The sequence below is a fragment of the Mauremys reevesii genome, linkage group 9, assembly GCF_016161935.1.
Source record: "Mauremys reevesii isolate NIE-2019 linkage group 9, ASM1616193v1, whole genome shotgun sequence".
In the NCBI taxonomy this organism is placed as follows: Eukaryota; Metazoa; Chordata; order Testudines; family Geoemydidae; genus Mauremys; species Mauremys reevesii.
The window spans coordinates 18,658,447-18,677,183 of NC_052631.1; the positions used below are offsets into that span (position 1 = coordinate 18,658,447).

Sequence of the window (18,737 nt, forward strand, 5' to 3'; positions counted from 1 at the left end):
ATCAGACCAGATGGCAAAGCAATGACCTTCTCCGAGGTCTGATCAGAAAATGTCTGGTTATAAAAGCAAACTCAGGCAGCTTCCCGCCAGTAACTTTGATTGGTTCCCCTTGTTAGAGGGGAGGAGAGGAGACTTCAGGTGAGCACAGACATGCCTGGGCAAGTTTCTGAGCCACAGGCATGACTCATATGCTCAGCTATTTGGCCATTTTAGGTCTTGCATTCTGGGCAGCGCCCCTTACACCGAGCCCGGGTCTGAACAAAGGAGCCAAACAAAGAAGCAAGAAGCCCCCTCCCTAGGCAGAGCAATGGCTCCAGTTAGTCTGCACAGGCCATTCCTATGAGCAGGGCCAGGCTGTGACTTTAGTCAGTTCCATGGCTGGGGGGGGGCGGCCACTCAGCAAAAACAGAAAGGAGAGGGGAAAAAGGAATGCAGCAGGGGGACAGCTGTAACAGACAGTAAGCAGAAATGATTTGTATGAAGCAAGAATAAGGACACTACTTTAATGACACTAACTTAATTTATCTAAACTAAAAGAGTTGCCGACTGGGGTTTTTAGGTATTTGATGAGCTTGCAGAATTGTTTTAGCAACACAACAAAATGTTTGAGAGATGAAAATAAGTATGCCTATATGGATCAAGGTTGCCACACATTTTGGACATTGCTTCTCAGGGGATCACTTAGCAGCTTGCTTATGCATGGCAGGCAGAATTAACCATCACCACCACAACTGGAACTCAGGCATTTGACATTTTGCCACTGGGCTCTTTTTCCTGATCTGAAAAGACCAGACAAAAAGCGGAAATTGGCTGACATCAGCATCCCCAGAGCTGAATCTTGAGCAACTCCAAAGATGTGAACCTAAGGTTTCTACACTTAGTATCGTCTCAAATGTCACTTCAGCCCTATTCTATTCTTCTCTCTTTCCCATCCTTCTCTTTAGCTGTTTGATTCTAAGCTTGTTTAGGATAAGGAGGACAATGGCAATCTATGTGCCAGGCAAAGATTTCACTTGATTCTAATGGAAGTAAGATTGAGTCCTCAGTGAAAAGATCTTCTCGGTATGCTCAGTCAACAAAATTAGTTAGTAAATAGGCAAATTCTCAGCCATTTCCTCCTGAACAATAAAAGGCACTTCTCAACATTTAGGGCTAGTTGGTGCATGCTTGATTTCACCTCTCAAACCCTGCTTGATTGTACACCTGTTCAGAGGAAATTGAAAGGGTTTTTGTTGTCATCGTAATTTTTCTTTATAATGGTGAGAAAAAGTGTATTTTTTACCTGTCCATGTATTCAATAAAAGGTGGGCTTGCTTATCCTCAAACTTTCAAGCAGAGAAAAAAACCCTGGGCATACACAAAGCATGAAAAAAATCTCACTCTGAAAATGAAAATACCAGAAAAACCCAAGGAATTTGACAGGGGGATTTAGAATAGTGACCTCTAAGCACCGCTATGTGAATAAGTGATGACGAATCATAAATAAATCTCAGGGAGTTCTTTTTGTCATTTTTCTAAACCTACTTAAATTCTCTGCATTGAAATTGTCAAGTCAAATGCTGTATATCTGTGTAATTGTAATAGGATGTCCTCCTCCAAGGGACACCACTGTAATGATGGAAAGTTTTCTCCGATCTTAATTGCATAAATCATTGTGTTCTTTGTTAGGATTTGTTTTCACACTGTTCAGCATTGTTGCAGTAACCTTTCCAACCAGTTGCTCATGTAATGAATTACCTGTTAAAAATGGGACTTTTCTGGAATTGTCTTTTAAAATGAATGATCTCACATACTGTTTTCTAATCTGCAATATATTTTTCAGGTTGCCTCTAACTCCCTTGTACCATCATGTTACTACCCAAGTAATTATGGTTATTCTGTCAGTAACATTCAAAACACCACTTCAGGTCTTACGGCTGACCTCTCCAGAGATCCTAGTATCCCTGACCGCTATGGGGATCGTTCTCCCCCTATCAACACACTTCGCTTGGAAGTGAAATATCATGACAACAACATGTTGCAGTTCAAGGTAATTTGAGTCTGAATCTGTTAGGGTAATTTGAGTCTGAATCTATTAGGACAATCTATGATGAGATTAGTGATAATTTTTCATGTTTAGTGAGCTAGAATGTGACTAGGCCATACATGGCTACAGATGAGAGGAGGAGAGAGTAAGAATTGAGCCATCTTTTGAATGGCTTATGTAAAGGCCACCACAGTTGAAGCCCTGGTGCTCAGGGGCTTCCCCTCAGATGCATCTTTCTGGGAGCAACTACACATCTGACTCCTTCTAGAGAAGTGGCTCTCAACCTTTCCAGACTAATATACCCCTTTCAGGAGTCTGATTTGTCTTGCATACTCCCAAGTTCCACCTCACTTAAAATTTTCTTGCTTTCAAAATCATACATACAAACACAAAAGTGTCACAGCACACTAGTATTGAAGAATTGCTTACTTTCTCATTTTACTGTATAATTATAACATAAATGAGTTGGAATATAAATATTGTACACCTCTACCCCGATATAACGCGGCCCGTGGGAGACAAAAAGTCTCACCATGTTATAGGTGAGACCACGTTATATGAAACGTGCTTTGCCCCCGTTCCTTGTTCCCTGACCGCCCCCTCCATAGACCCCCATCCCTAATCACCCCCAGGATCCCACCTCCTACCCAACCCCCCTGTCCCCTGACTGCTCCAACCCCTATCCACCTCTCTCCGCCCCCTGACAGGCACTCACCGGCAGTAGCGGGAAGCAGAGCAGCCCAGCCCGAATCCGCTCCACCCTGCCTGCTCCCAGCCACGGAGCTCCGCTTCCCACCATTGGTGAGTGCGGAGAAATTGGGGAAGGATGCCCCCCCGTACTCACCTGTGGTGGGAATCAGAGTGACGCGGCCCCAGCCTGATCCACTTTCCTTGCCCTGGCGCCAGCCATGTCATTGCGGGGCAGCTGGGGAAAGGTCCTGCACTCACCTGTGGCGGGAAGCAGAGCGCCACAGCTGGGAGCTGGCGGAGTGGAGCTGGCTGGGGATGGGCTGCTCCACTTCTCGCCACGGGTGAGTGCGGGGAAGTTGGGGAAAGGATGTCCTCCGAACTCACCGGTGGCAGGAAGCGGAGCGACGTGGCCCCCGCCTACTCCACTCTGCCACCTCCCAGCTGTGGCGCTTCACTTCTCACCGCAGGTGAGTGCAGGGAGGTTGGGGAAAGGACGCCCCTTATACTCAGCTATGGCGGGAAGCGGAGCACTGCGGTTGCAAGCTGGCGGGGTGGAGTGGGCTGGGGCCGGGCTGCTCCGCTTCTGCCGCTGCTGGTGAGTGCGGGGGGGAACCCTTCCCCCAAGGAATCCCTGTCCCGAGAAACACGGCTGGGGCTGGAGTGAGGGAAGCAGAGCGGGCTGCTTCTTGCCCCCCACTAATCACCTGGGCCACTCTGGGACTACGGGACCCCCAAAAGTGCCCTCCCACAGCTCCTGCCCCCAAGACCCTGGAGGGAGGAGCCCCTGACCGCCCCTGAGACCCTCTGCCCCTTATCAAACCCCTCAGCCCCGGCCTGGCCTGATACCCTTGACACCCGTAACACACTGCTCAGAGCAGCGTGTCAGAGCCTTACTGTGTTGTATGCGAACCCGCGTTCTATCGGGGTAGAGGTGTACTTACATTTCAGTGTACAGTATATAGAGCAGTATAAACATGTCATTGTCTGTATGAAATTTTAGTTTGTACTGACTTGGTTAATGCTTTTTATGTAGCCTGTTGTAAAACTAGGCAAATATCTAGAAAAGTTGATTTCCCACCTGGAAGACCTCTGCATACCTCCAGGGGTACGCTTACCTTTGTTGAGAGCCGCTGTTCTAGAGACTATTTCATTATATTTTCTTTTATCATTCAAAGAGAGTGATCACCTTTTCTCCAAACTGCTAAAGATGGCTTGCTGTGCAAATAAGTGGATAACGCTGCTTTGTTTCATACTGTTGCAGTAGCATGACATACTGATTACTGAGCAATTAGACTTATTCCATATGTAATGTCACATCACATTGTGTCCCATGTCTGACATACTGAATATTAGAAGTGGTGTGAGGTTCCAGAGTGCTAATTCTCACCTCTTTGGGATTTTTTTTCCTCTATGATCTCTTTTACAGACAGCTCAGCGTGTCAGTTGAGCTACCTAAGTTTCAACAAACATAAATGATGAACATAGATGTGCAGGGTTTTATTGAAGCACTGAGGTAATAATTGATGAGGAACCATTTCAAGCTGTGAAAAATCAGCCTCCACAGCTATAACCCTCATAAGGTGCCTCAGAGATGGCTCCTATTCATTTTCCTTCTAAAGGACACAGGGATTGAGAGTGGACTCCTGTACATTATGTAAGGTGTACAAGAGCTTGAGCAGGGAGTCTGCAGCCACTTACTTTTCACAGTTCAACCACATGTGCAGCATCGTCTTCCTTAGCTGAACATTCTACTAGCTTAATTCTATGTAAACAATTACAATAATTACCAGCTATATACAAATGTATATTCAAAATATAGCATACAAGAAAATAGTATAAATAGTATAAATAGTTATAAAAGCTGCATGCCAGAGCTTGCATAACAGATGTTTGGGTGTTTTATGGCCAAGAGTGGTATCAGTTTTGACAGTTTGGGAGTGTGTCACTAGTTTAGAGGAAGCAGAAGCCTCCTGGAATTAGCCTTACATTTCATTTAATAACATATGTAACCAAAATATAAACAGATATTATTGCATTTTCCAAGCATGATGGGCATAAAAATAATTGTAAGTACCTTTTTAATATTCAGTTAACAGAGATGGCAAATGGTAATAAACCAATATTCTAAGAATTAATTAGAATACCTTTATTAATAATCTCTATAGAGTTCTATCTCTTACACTGGCCTAATACTCTTAGTGAGTTAAGCCTGAAATCTTAAGGTGATAATTAATTATCATTGATTATTTTAGCAGAAATGTCCTGCTAATATGCTTTATCCCACAATCAAAAGCTACCTCCCACTTTCCCCCAGCCTCCAACTATCCAATACCTAGGAGCCAAAACCTTCAGACTGGCCTCTGACATCTTCTACAATGCAGTTATTTAAGGCCAGTGCAGAAATTTTCTGGCATATTGAAAACTAAAAATGTAGAGACAGCGTAAATAAATGAAATTTAACATCAAAATAAACAAGATGAAGGCTACTGTGCTGGTTGATTGTGATTTTCATATGTAAATGAAGTGGCCACACATTGCCACAAAATCCAGGAAAAATAGCCACAGAATTTAGGTCCTAATTATTGTACAGTACAGGGACCACAACTATAATGTTTGCTGTTACTTCCGCTATGATGTTAACTTACATTCTTGAACATGACCCCACACACAAATAATTTTTATCGCTCTTTGACTAAGGAGAACTTTTTAAAAAAACAACAGTCGCAAAAAACAGGTCTTATGCATTACACTTTCAAGACTACTGCCTTTCTTTTCATAGATTTATGATGCCAACAATAAGAGATATGAAGTTCCAGTACCACTATTTCTCCCTAGTACTCCAACAAGTACAGAAGCAGGTCGACTCTATGAAGTGACCATTCAGAACAATCCATTTGGTATTCAGATTCAGCGCAAACTCACTGGAACAATCATGTAAGTGAAAACTTGGTTTGCTATAGATGACATTATTAGTTGGACAGTGGTATGAAGGAATGGAGAGGGAGGCAGTGGTCAAGCTCCTTTAAAGCCCTTGGCTCCTTGAATGAGGAAGGCAGGGGTGCGTGTGCCACAAGTGGTACTGCTGGGATACATCTTTGATTTGAATGAATGCGGCGCGCATACACTTTGAGCAGAATGTTTATATTCACAACGCTATTTAACATTTTTATCAATGACCTGGAAAAAAACATAAAATTGTCACTGACAAAGTTTGCAGATGCCACCAAAATTGGGGGATTGTTAAATATTGAAGAGGGCAGGTTCCTGACTCAGAGTGATCTGGTAAACTGAGCTTAAGCAAATGGACATTTTAATATGGATAAATGTAAATGTATATGTAGGACCAAAGAACAAAGTCCATACTTACATGATACGAGATTCTATCCTGGGAAGCAGTGACTCTGAAAAAGATTTGGGGTCATGGTGGGAAATCAGGTGGAAAATAGGACTTCTCAGTGTGATGCTCTGGCTACAAGAGCTAATGCATTTCTGGGATGCATAAAGAAGAGGCTCTTGCCTAGGAGTAAAGAGGTTATTTATTTTATTTCTATATTTGTACCGGTATGACTGCTGCTGGAATACTGTGTCCAGTTCTAGTGCCCACAATTCAAGAAGGATTTTGATAAACTGGAGAGGGTTCAGAGAAGAGCCACATGAATGATGTAAACGAATAGAGAACATACTGTATAGTGATAGACTCAAAGAGCTCAATCTGTTTAGCTTAACAAAGAGAAGTGACTTGATTGCAATCTGTACATATCTACATAAGGAACAAATAGGTAAGAATGGGCTGTTCAAACTAGCAGAGAAAGGTATAACACAATTAATTGCTGACATCTGAAGCTAGACAAATTGAGACTGGGAAGTAAGGCATACATTTTTGACAGTGAGGGTAGTTTACCATTGGGACAACTTACCAAGGGTCGTGGCGGATTCTCCATCACTGACAATTTTTAAACGAAGATTGCACGGTTCTCTAAAACATATGCCCTAGGCATTATTTTGGGCAAGTTCTATGGCCTGTGTTATACAAAAGGTCAGACTAGATTATCTCAATGTTTTTTTCTGGTTTTGGAATCTTCTGATTCTATGAAAACTTTTTTTGTCTCTTGAGTAGCAGCACAAATTACACAAGAGACCCAAAATTTTCACAATTTGATTTGTGTTTGAAAGTTCAGGTCCTTATCCAAGCCAACAAAACTGTCTTCAGCCTTGACTTCACAAATCATTCAAACCTTTAATCATCAGCATCTCTAACATCTCCTTTGCTTCCCCGTATGTCGTCATTACTAAGCATGTAATACACTGGGTTTATAAACATCACTAAAATTAAAATTAATATATAGATTAATTAGAGTTTCCTTCAGTTCTAGGAAACTTCTTAATACGTATTTAGTGTTCATTTTATCTAAATTCCAGAGTGTATTCAATAATACCCAACTTCCTTACACTCTGACACAGTTAGTCTTCTAGCAGTCACCTTGTACTTCATTAATAAAAGCAATTACATGGCTACTACCCCAAATATTCTCGGTAACTTTCAAAATTCTCAGCAACTCTTATTTGTGTATCTTTCCAGCTCTTTCCTTATGAAAGTTGGGTAATTCTTCTGTTTCAGTTGGGATTCTCAGGTACCTGGCTTCACCTTTAGCGACATGTTCATTCAGATTTCTACCCGTCTGCCATCACAGTATGTCTACGGATTTGGTGAAACTGAACACACTATGTTTCGGCGTGATATGAACTGGAACACCTGGGGAATGTTTACGAAAGACCAGTCCCCTGGTGTAAGTAGAATTAAAATTTGAATTAGATTCTTTTCTCAGCAGCAGCTATGTTCTTGGTACACATTACTTTGAGGTTTTTTTTCCAGGGTGACTATAGTATATTTTGTTTTAAAACAATGCAGGCAGTAACATTGGTGTATGATATGCCCTGGTCACATATATCATTATCATTATTACAACAAACCAAAACAAAGTTTAGTAACAGTTAAGGTCCTATCAGGTCACTTGGAGTTTGGAAAAAAAAACTTCTCTTAAAATAGGTTATTCCATTTTGGATTAATTGCCTTTTCCTCTGAAGCATCTAATATTTAGCACATCTGGAGATGGGATAGCAGGCTATATGGGCCACTGATCTTATCTGTTGTGTCAATTCCTATGTTGCTATGGTGTGTGTGGGTTCCACAAGTACTGAGCAGAACTGGAGAACTATTTTTTGCCTTCCTTTTATCAGTTTTCTCTCATTCTTCCCAAGTTCTGGAAACGTAACTTTTATTAACTTTTCAAGGTTTGATGATTTTCTTGAAGGCCACTTTGTGAAATCCACTTCCAGCCTGAAATACTGTGGTTCTAATATTTCATAGAGTCATGTCTTGGGAGCAGTTTTATCCACTTTGCAAATGTGGCTAGTGTAAAGAGGACAGGGAGAGGGAGAGCAACCCATAGACAATCACTCTCACACACATAGTTAAAATATATATTGGCCAGGTTTCCTGCAATGCTGGATGCTGAGAGCTCTCGTTGACTTTAATGGGAATTACGGGAGAGTGCCCAGCAATTCTGAAAGCCCACACCAACCCCGCAGGGGATGTTGGGGCAGAAATGGCGAGGAACCTAAGCACAATGGTTCCACCTCCAAGAGTGAGACGGGTTAGTACCAGGTCATGCAATCCCAACATCCTCCCACTACGTGGGCCACCCTGAGGCACAAAGATGTCCGTAGCAAGAAGCAGGGAGCAAGGAGAATGCAATTGTCAGATCTCCCTGTGAGCAGGGCAGGCATTAGCTCAGATGGAACCAGCCTGATATCACTTTCAGGCTGCTCCTGTAAATGTGACTAAATGCTGGAGGACTTGGACATAATCCTGGGTGATCTTTTCTGGCAAAAAATGTCCACTCTTCCAAGTTCATAGTCTGGGGCTGCTGCCCAAGCTAGCCCCAGTCCCTGAGAAGATGTAGAAGTATGCCCAGGTAGGGCTTCTGCCTGCAAACAGAAAAAGAAGGAAGTGGGTCTGTCTGGGGCCTCAAATGTAAATAGTAATTTCTATATATACACATACGTAAACCGACTAAGACTGATCACTGACTCACCCTGACTTGTGTTTTTATGAAAAGTGGTTCAGTGATGAGAACTGTACATTAATGTTACACACATCACATTGCAGTGGGAGCAATCACAACAAGTATTCCAGCAAGCCACAGTATGGAGAAATGTTTGTGATGGAATTCTGTGAAACTACAGAGATGAAAGTTCAGTGGATTAGCAAACTACATGACTTGACCCTTTAAAATGAGTGCTCCATAATCATTGGTTTTCTAGTTGTAAAGTACTGAGCTGTCATTGTTAAAAATGCATGATAGGAAAATACATGGGTGGATCATGTTCTAGACTGTTACATGTTTCTCTCCTTTATATGCTGCTTCATCAGTCTAGTCATTAAATAACTTGCTCTCTTCTATTTACATAGCTGTACTCTCCTGACCTTTACAATCACACCTTTAGAACTTTTTGTACAAAACAAAAATGTCAAAAGACCATTTGAATGTATCAGTACAATACAACAAAAGTGTCTAAAAGATAAAAATGGTGGGAAAGTTGTTTTATGATAGTGGATTTATCAGTAATCATTTAGGAATATTAGACTGTTTACTTGCCAGTAGAATGTTCACAAATATGGTCACCTCCAAAGTGAAACCATAACTTTTTTCTTGTTTTTGCAGTACAAACTGAATTCCTATGGTGTCCATCCCTTTTACATGGGCCTGGAAAATGATGCAAATGCTCATGGAGTCCTCTTGCTTAACAGTAATGCAATGGGTAAAAAAAAAATTACTTTCAGAAATAGTTTCCTTTATTGTGCACTTTTTGATTAAAATAGTTTATTCACTACTTGGTTCCTGAATGTATGCTCTGCATTTGCAGATGTCACATTCCAGCCAACGCCTGCTCTGACATATCGCACTATTGGAGGAATTCTGGACTTTTACATGGTGTTGGGCCCAACGCCGGAGTTGGTTGTTCAGGAATACACTGCAGTAGGATTAATTATGATAAAAGTTATACAATCAATTGTATTTTTGTCCTGTTTTCCATATTACCATGATTAAATGTTTTCTTCCCCCCTATTTTATTGTTGTTAGTTGATTGGACGACCGGTCATGCCACCATACTGGGCTTTGGGATTCCAGTTATGCCGTTATGGATACAAAAATGACACCGAAGTCTCTGACCTCTATGAGGCAATGAAGGCAGCTCGGATACCTTATGTATGTTGTTTGCATTTATAATTAGTGAGGTTATTTGAATTCTCTAATCACAGATTTGTTCTCTAGGGAAAAAGAAATGAGAAATAATTATAGAAATGAAACCACATACTGTACTGAAACGGTATTCTTTGTATGCTGTAAGCCCTTTTATGCCCTGTTCACAGATGGTATTATCATTACACTAAACAAAAACTAAATTTAGTCCTATCAGGACCAACTCTTGCTACTCAACCTGGAAAGAATGAAAGAAGTTAAGGGAAAAGTCTGCATCATTCCTTGTCACCTTCTCATCCCCTACAGTGTTGTCAACAGTGTTGATAAGATTGTCCAACATACCATACGGCATTCGCTTCCATCTCCTACAGATTCTGAAGAGAAACACATTCTCTAACTTTATCCATAGCTTGTCCTCATGTAGAATCTTAATAGTAGCTTCATATTCCTTGTATCCATTCATCTGGCTATCACAGAGTACATTTATTTGGAAAATTATTCTTCCTTAACATTGCTAAGATCACTGTTCAGGTTTTGTGTAAGAGCAGAAGATGGATGAAGTCCACAGTAGGTCATATCCCGGTACGAGCCACCGTTTGTAATGATACCCTTTTTCAAGTAGTTTGCAAGGATGGAACCCACGTCTCTGGATCTAAAAGCACAAGCCTCTACTTTTTGAACTAAAGGACCAAGCACATTATCTTAGAGAAAGTAGCAAACTCATAAACCTCTACATGTGATCACTAGGGGATGCATCTTTAAAAAAAAAAACACATTATGTGTTCTTGACTCAATTTACACTCTGTTGGTGGCTAGTGGTTTACTTCCACCTAATGTGTGGAAACTACAAACTGCCCTGTCTTCACTATGAGTTTATCTAGTATTAGTTAACCTGAATTAGATAACCTGAGTTAAGAACACCTTATATTGTCCAAGAGCAGACAAGGCCTATAGTCGGATAAATAGCTACTGATGTTAGCGTGGTTTATACACTTCTTCTGGGCAGGGAAGTTTATCCCAGATGTCAGAGGGCTACAGCAGTTCATCTGCATTTATGTATAGCCCCCACTCGTAACAACAACTCTGGTCAGTTTATGTACAGGATTGAATTCTTGATCTCAGGAATTAACAGCATAAACTACTGCTTAAGTTAAAGGACCATAGAATTTTCCCACCATGTCACAATGCTACTGTTGCACCATACCGTTCTGTTTTCATGGCATTCTCCCTGCATGATATAAAGCTCCAATTTATATATCTCTTTACTTAACTTTATTAGCTGCTGTATAAGAACATTGTAAAAATATGTACCTAGAAAATGGTGCTTCCTTCAAATCTTAAATTGTACCTCTATATAAACATTTTGTGCCAACGTCTGCCTGGTGCAAATCCACTAAATGTATAATATGGATGAATATATAGAACATACTGACGAATCTAGCCCAATGTCTTTGCTTTAAAATACAGTATTTTTCCTTTTTTACTTTTGTTAAAGCCAGCGCTTCTCTTACTTTGACAGTTGTGTTTTAAATATTAGTTAGGAAAACTAATTCAGAAAAAAATAAGAACCCCAGAGGATACCATTTGAACATTCTGAAGCTAATCCAGTCTGAATCAGACTTTCTTAAAGTTAATTATGCCTTTGACTTCTAAAATAATTTCTAACTTTTTTTGTGTCTTGTTTTCACTTATTGCAGGATGTACAGTATACAGACATTGATTACATGGACCGGAAGTTAGACTTTACTCTCAGCCCAGACTTTGCAGGACTTCCTGCTCTGATTAATCGAATAAAAGAAGAAGGAATGAGATTCATCGCTATTCTGGTCAGTAGTTTGGTACTTTTTTCTTCACTTAGTCTACTTCTAGTTAGTGAAATACCATAATTCACTTAATGAATTAAATAATGTACATATTTGCTTTCTTAAAATAAGGGTAAAACTGGATTCTCTCTGTATTGTAGGACCCACCTATCTCTGGCAATGAGACAAATGCTTATACACCATTCACAAGAGGTGTGCAGGATGATGTCTTCATCAAATGGCCTAACAGCACTGAGATTGTCTGGGCAAAGGTACTGTTGTGAGAACTACAATTTAAAAATGAGGAGTGGATTTCAATGGCAAAAATGACTGTTCTGAATAAATTGTATTTTTTTTTAATTGAGGACTTTCTTATGGCTTTGCCAGCCACCCCTCTTGTTTAGTGAGAGGTAATAGTGAGATGGTTTAGACTGTAGTGCGATCACTATAACAATGATATTCAGCTGTATATCTTTTCTTAGGGGAGGGGTGAGAATGTGCATAGAAGGAATTTAGTTTGTACAGTGCTAAATGTACGTAGACTGCAAAACATGTAATATTTTCTTTGCAGTTGAGAGTGCACTGTGACCTGCAAAGAGTATATTTTAAAAGCTGTAGTAGGTCTTGGAAACTACATAAAAATCAATTCAGTGTATCTTAATTTCTTTTCTTCCCTCCGTTCTCTTTAGGTTTGGCCAGATTATCCCAATGTAGTAGTTAATGAGTCTTTAGATTTAGAAACACAGATCAAGGTATGTACATTTAACTCTTCCACTAATCTTCCCTTCAGCCCCCTCTCTCTCACAGTCTCTCCACCTCAGCCTACTCTACGTTTCTTCCTTCCTTCCCCTGTCCCTCTTCTCTTCTTCCCTTCTGTGAATGATCTCTCTTTCCTTGGCTTTCCAATTTGCTAATCCCTCCTAGCACACCCCCACACCACAGATTTATTTTTTTTAATAGGGGGAAAAATCATGGAACTAATATAATGTTTCAAAAAGTCCCTTTGCTTGTGTGTTATATCCTTCCTCCCACCCTTTGTCTTATGGACTTAAACTGTAAGATCTTCAGGGTAGGGACTGTCTAGCTCTCTGTATACTGATAAAACCATGTTCCCAGTTGGTCTGTAAGGCTGTAAAAACAAACTGTAAATAATAAATAATAGTTATTAAATGTATTTTATAAACTAGTCATCCTACACCTACACTTCGTATAATAAAACAAGAGTTGGATAATGAAATCTTACAAAATTGAGAGTGTTGTCAATGAGCACTATTGCTAATAACACACACTGTTGACTATTAAATGCCCTAGCCATTCATATGATGTAATCCCTAGTGTTCCTCACACTCCCTTTATTTAGATTTTGGTTCCCCCAATTGTACTAATGCTGGATAGAATCCTAAGGAAACATCCTGGCTCCCTAAACCAATGGCTTATAATATGACTGCACTAGAGCTAGGAGATGTAATTTCCAGATTAAGTACACATAGACTAAAAACAGAAGTGTAGCCACATCAGCACAAGCACTGGGAGGAGCTAGGAGCCTACGTACATCCCTAGAGTCTCAGACGGGACCATACTCTGATCTGCTAGGCACTTCTGCGGCTTTCACCATGCTTCTATTTTTATCACACTAGCTCAATCAGAGCTGCTACTGTTCTGTCTACCCAAGCTGGAAATTGTACCTTCTACTCCAGTGAACACATAGGCAATGAGACAGCATTTCAACTTCTGTCCCTATTACCTTAACAGATACAAGCTGTTCAAACCTGGCCTACAAGTGTGGCCAGGCACCAGCAAGAAACATAAGACATCCTTTGCATGGAGTCTTAAGCAGCATCCGATTCCCCTGAAGCCAATATATGGAATCAGGACCTGAAGCTGTCTCAGGCCTTCTACATCTGCCTTTTTTGTGATAGGTTATGTGTAGTACTGGTTTACAAGTCAGTCCTATATGAAGAATTAAGTCCTGTGAGAAGTGAATGGTTCATCCTCTCCTTAAGAGTCATGCTGACATGCCAGGTCCTATGTTCTTAAGTCATCGTGGGTCAGACTGCTGGTCCATCTAAACCCACCATCCTGTCTCCAACAGTAGCACGTACCAGAACTTAAGGGGGAGAGTACAGAACAGAGCAAAAATGTACATCCTCTTGTTTGTATTAAAACTGTTGCCTATTAATTTCCTTTGGTGATCCTTGGTGTTTGCATTGTGTGAAAGTGTAAATAACACTTCACTTTTTCTACACCATTTATTACTGTTTAGACTTCTATTATATCCCCCTTAATCATGTCTCTCTTAAGCTGAATAATCACAGTCTTTTTAGTCTCTCCTTGGATGGAAGCCATTCCATACCCTTGAGGAGGGTAGGGATAGCTCAGTGGTTTGAGCATTGGCCTGCTAAACCCAGGGTTGTGAGTTCAATCCTTGAGGAGGCTGCTTAGGGATCTGGTGCAAAAATTGGTCCTGCTAGTGAAGGCAGGGGGCTGAACTCAATGACTTTTCAAGGTCTCTTCCAGTTTTAGGAGATTGGTATATCTCCAATTATTACCTTATCATCTTTGTTGCCCTTCTCTGAACCTTTTCCAGTTCCACTAAATCTTTTTCCCCCCCCAAGGAATACTGTGTCCAATTCTGGTCGCCTCAAGGTATCAGTGTATGCTAGATTTATTTAGTGGCATTGTATCTGTAAAGTTGGGATTCTTTCTTCCAATATGGATTACTTTCCAAAGTTGATTTCGTCTGCCATTTTGTTGTCCAGTCACCCAGTTTTGTGAGATCCTTTTGTAATTCCTCAGTCTCCTTTGGATTTAACTATCGTGAATAAGTCTCTATTGTCTGCACACTTTGCCATTTCACTGTTCATCACCCCTTATAGTTCATTAATGAATTTTTTGAACAGCACAGGTGCCAGTACAGACCCTTGTGGTCTCTGCTGTTCACCTCTTTCCGTTGTGAAAACTGACTTTATTCCAACCCTTTGTTTCCTTTCTTTCAATTAGTTATTGGTCCATGAGACAACCTTCTCTCTTATCCCACGACTATTTAATTCGCTTAAAAGCCTTTGGGGAGGGACTTTGTCAAAGGCTTTCAGTAAATCCAAGTGCACTATATTGACTGGATCTCTGTTATCCATATGCTTGTTGAGCCCCTTTAAGAATTCTAATGGAACGGTGAGGCATGGCTTACTTTTACAAAAGTCTCTTCCCCCCCAAAAAAATTATCTTTATCCAGATTTGTTGCCCCAAAAGAATAGCTTTATTGTGGGCCTCTCCCCCACCTCCTTTGCAGTGAAAACTGATGCAAATCGTTCATTTAGTTTCTCTGCAATAGCCTTGTCTTCCTTGAGTGATCCCTTAACACTTTTGTCATCCAATGGCCCCACTGCCTGAATGGCAGGCTTCCTGCCTCTCATATACTTAAAAAATCTTACTGTTAGTTTTTATGTCTTGAAGAAGTTGCTTCTCAAATTCTTCCTTGGTTTGCCTTATGATACTCTCATAATAAACTTGCCAGAGTTTGTTCTCCTTCCTGTTTTTTCTCACTTGAATTTGACTTCCAAATTTTAAAGGATGCCTTTTTGCCTCTAATGGCCTTCCTTACTCTGCTGTTTAGCCATGGTGGCATTCTTTTGGTGCTCTTACTGTCTCTTTTTGATTTGGGTTATACATTTAGTCTAATGCTCTATTTACCTGAGACTATTTACTTTAGTCTGAGACATGTTTACTTGAACAGTTAACAAAGAATATGAGTTTTAGGATTGAGTTTCACACCACTGTAGGTTCATATTAACAATAGATTTCTGTAGTTTAATTACAATCTTAGCCAGTGGTTTAATTTGTTGAGGTTGTTAAAGCAGTTGAATACATTGATATCCAAACCTGTGTCTCTTTTCATATATTGTATGCTACTATTTTAGCTGTACAGAGCTTATGCAGCTTTCCCAGATTTCTTCCGCAATTCGACAGCACAGTGGTGGCAAAGAGAAATAGTAGACTTCTACACTAACCCAAATGATCCAGCGAAGAGTGTAAAATTTGATGGCCTGTGGACTGTAAGTGCATGCCTTCTTTTGGTTTAGTAATACACCTTGTAGGACATTTGTTGCCGGTTTCACAAAATTCTTACTATTCTAAGAAGGTTTCAGTAACTTGTATGCCTGACAGCCACATGACATTCTGCTTTCTGTGGGAGTTCAAGGATCGGGTCTGACTTTGTGGTGAGCCAGTATAAACAACTGTGGATGAAATGCATATTAGCAGGAAGGGAAATCAGAGAACTAGTTCTAGCAAAGTAATCTAATGCATGCCCCTGCAAGGGTATTTCCCGGTTGTGTAATCTTTATGAGTCAATTTAGTGCTCAAAACAGTTGGGGTTAAAAGAAATTGACTTCAGTGAGTTATTGTTTAGGCACTGTTATTTTGGGCACTGTGTAAGCTTCGTCCCATCAGTATCCGTGCACATTTGTCCATGTGGAAAAGTTAAATTTCAGGTTATGAAATTGCCTAAAATGCAACAATGTAGACCACATAGACAATTAATGGAATATCTTTAGATGTGATGAGTGTACCATGTATATCCACATACACCAAATGTGCCATATCAGTCAGCATTGTTTTGACAAATAATGATCTCTGTAACAACTCCTCCCAAAATCACTGCAAAGATCACCTTGCTTTCTAAGTAATTGTTGCCATCTGATGTAAAATAACTGGGTTTAATGAATTGCCACCATGAGGGAAAACCTTCTGTTAAGAAAATCTGTGTTCCTGCAGTATGTATTATCCAAATGGCTGATATACGAAATGTTTGGGTTAAGTTTCAAAGTAGTCTAGAGGATTATGACACAGGCTAGTTTTATTAGAAGATATCTCTAAATTCCCTAGACTCCTTTGAAAATCTCAATTTCAAGAGATTGCGATATGCATGGCTTTCATTTACAGAAAATGTTACTCTGTATCCATCTCCTAAAGATATATGTCAACATAGAGATTTCTGAGCTTATTAATACAGTACAATAATGATATGCCCATTAAGATAAACACGATCAATATCATGATACTGTACTTTGACAAGCATTGAAAAAAATCTATTACTGTTCTAGTCTGTGTTTCTGAATCCAGCACAAATGTCTGTCGGTTAGCTCGTATAAAACCAATAAAGGGGTAGCATTTTGGATGGCTCGAGTAAAATATGCAAAGTGGAGCCTGTTGAATAGTAAAATGCTTGACTGGTGAAGACAAGCACAGAGTTCAGATTGCAGTGATCTGTGGGGACATTCCAATGGGCATATGGTGCTACTCAGCGTGCATAAGGATAATAGAATTCGAGATGTGTGAGAAACATGCACCCCTCTGCCCTGCCCTGTGTAGTGATTTCCTCTCTTCCCCATGCTGATTCAGAAATGACCCAGATGTACTCCATAGGGAGCTATACAGCCATGTCCATAGCTTCTCAGCCAGGAGCCTGAGAAGCAGGGGCCTTTAGTGTATGGAAATAAAAGGCAAGTTTGGGGGAGCACCCTAATTAATTCAGTCAGAGCTCAGGGAGGCCAACAGCTAGTGAGGAAATGAAATAACATTCGTAACAGCACAGCATTTGTCAGCTGAAGGGTTCTGATGAGTTTTTTCCATTTGTATTCAATTTGTGTGTATATTTGCTCCCTTGTTTACATGTAGATGGCATATTTTCCCCTTAGAATTCAAACGGACACATTTAGGAAAGTCTAGCTCATTGAATATCTGAATTGACATTGGTTCAGGGCAAAGTTACTGAATATTTGTGTTCTTTCCTTTAAAAACAAACAAAAAGGACATGAATGAACCAGCAAGCTTTATTAATGGAGCGGTTGATGGCTGCAGAGAACCACTTCTAAACAACCCACCTTATATGCCACGTAAGGAATCTTATCTGTACTTTGCATTCTTATTATCACACAGATTGTTATTAAATCATACCTTGTGTCATCCAGGAGAAAAGATTTGTAAACTAGCTCCTTTATTATTAATTATTCTCTGTGGGCCAAAATAAGAATGTTTATTTGGTCCAACCTGGCATAAAATATTAAGCATTAATTGATGTTTTCATATTAAAATCCATGCTGCAAGGCAAGGGTTGTAAGCATCAACAATATTCTTTTATTTAAGATTACTTCCTGTGATATACTTTGGGGCTGTAGTTAAAAATTTAAGGAGAACATGCAAACTAAGGTCCTGATTCCACATACTAAAAATAGCACTTTTGTAGTGAGGACAATAATAGTCGGTACATGCTCCTATCCAGATTGTTGTAATATTGTGGCCGTGAATTAGTATACAAGAGTGTTGGACATAGATAGTATTTGGAGACAAATTCTCAAAAACGTGGAGTGATACCATCAAGAGATACATCATGCCATCATTCTACTTGAGGAACTACTGTTGCAAAGTTGCTGGGAACTCATGGCCCTAAATGTTCTTGCCAAAATACATCAGGACACAGGCACTTGAAAGAGGGCAGTAGTAAAGGAAAAATGGAGGTTTAAAGAGTGAGTGACTTACCTGGTTTCTTGTTGGCACTACGTTTAATGGTTTGACTTTTCATCTCCTCCTCGTTAGCTTTGGCAGAAAAGGAGAAAGGGCTGGATCTCGTGACCTTGTGCATGGAAAGTCAACAGTTCCTGCCAGATGGGACCCCTGTCAGGCACTATGATGTACATAGTCTGTATGGATGGTCACAGGCAAAACCTACCTACGAGTAAGTCATTTTCACCTTTTTCTTTCCTCAAAAAACTAGTGTCTTTGTAGCCAGACTGTGGCCTCAATTACTGAGATGTAAACCCTGAGAAATTTCCATTGATATCAATGTAAGTAGCTTCAGTGGAATAATTGAACCTCACCCTCGATGATCTGCAATTGGATCATTAATAGTTTGTGGACGTCAGTGGGCTTTGGATCAGGTCCAAAAAGCTGGTTGCC

General features: G+C 40.3%; 1 protein-coding gene across 4 annotated transcripts in view; it reads left to right on the forward strand.

The window, feature by feature from the left end:
* Nucleotides 1-18,737, forward strand: part of SI (sucrase-isomaltase) — a 200,409-nt gene that overhangs the window by 167,406 nt on the left and 14,266 nt on the right. For all 4 annotated transcript variants that reach the window (XM_039488204.1, XM_039488205.1, XM_039488207.1 and 1 more), the window contains 12 exons: nt 1,823-2,029; nt 5,496-5,650; nt 7,335-7,503; nt 9,442-9,538; nt 9,644-9,756; nt 9,862-9,987; nt 11,679-11,807; nt 11,945-12,055; nt 12,473-12,535; nt 15,701-15,835; nt 17,593-17,677; nt 18,378-18,516. In XM_039488204.1, coding sequence (XP_039344138.1) covers nt 1,823-2,029; nt 5,496-5,650; nt 7,335-7,503; nt 9,442-9,538; nt 9,644-9,756; nt 9,862-9,987; nt 11,679-11,807; nt 11,945-12,055; nt 12,473-12,535; nt 15,701-15,835; nt 17,593-17,677; nt 18,378-18,516 — 1,529 coding nt within the window. The remainder of the gene's footprint in view (nt 1-1,822; nt 2,030-5,495; nt 5,651-7,334; nt 7,504-9,441; nt 9,539-9,643; nt 9,757-9,861; nt 9,988-11,678; nt 11,808-11,944; nt 12,056-12,472; nt 12,536-15,700; nt 15,836-17,592; nt 17,678-18,377; nt 18,517-18,737) is intronic.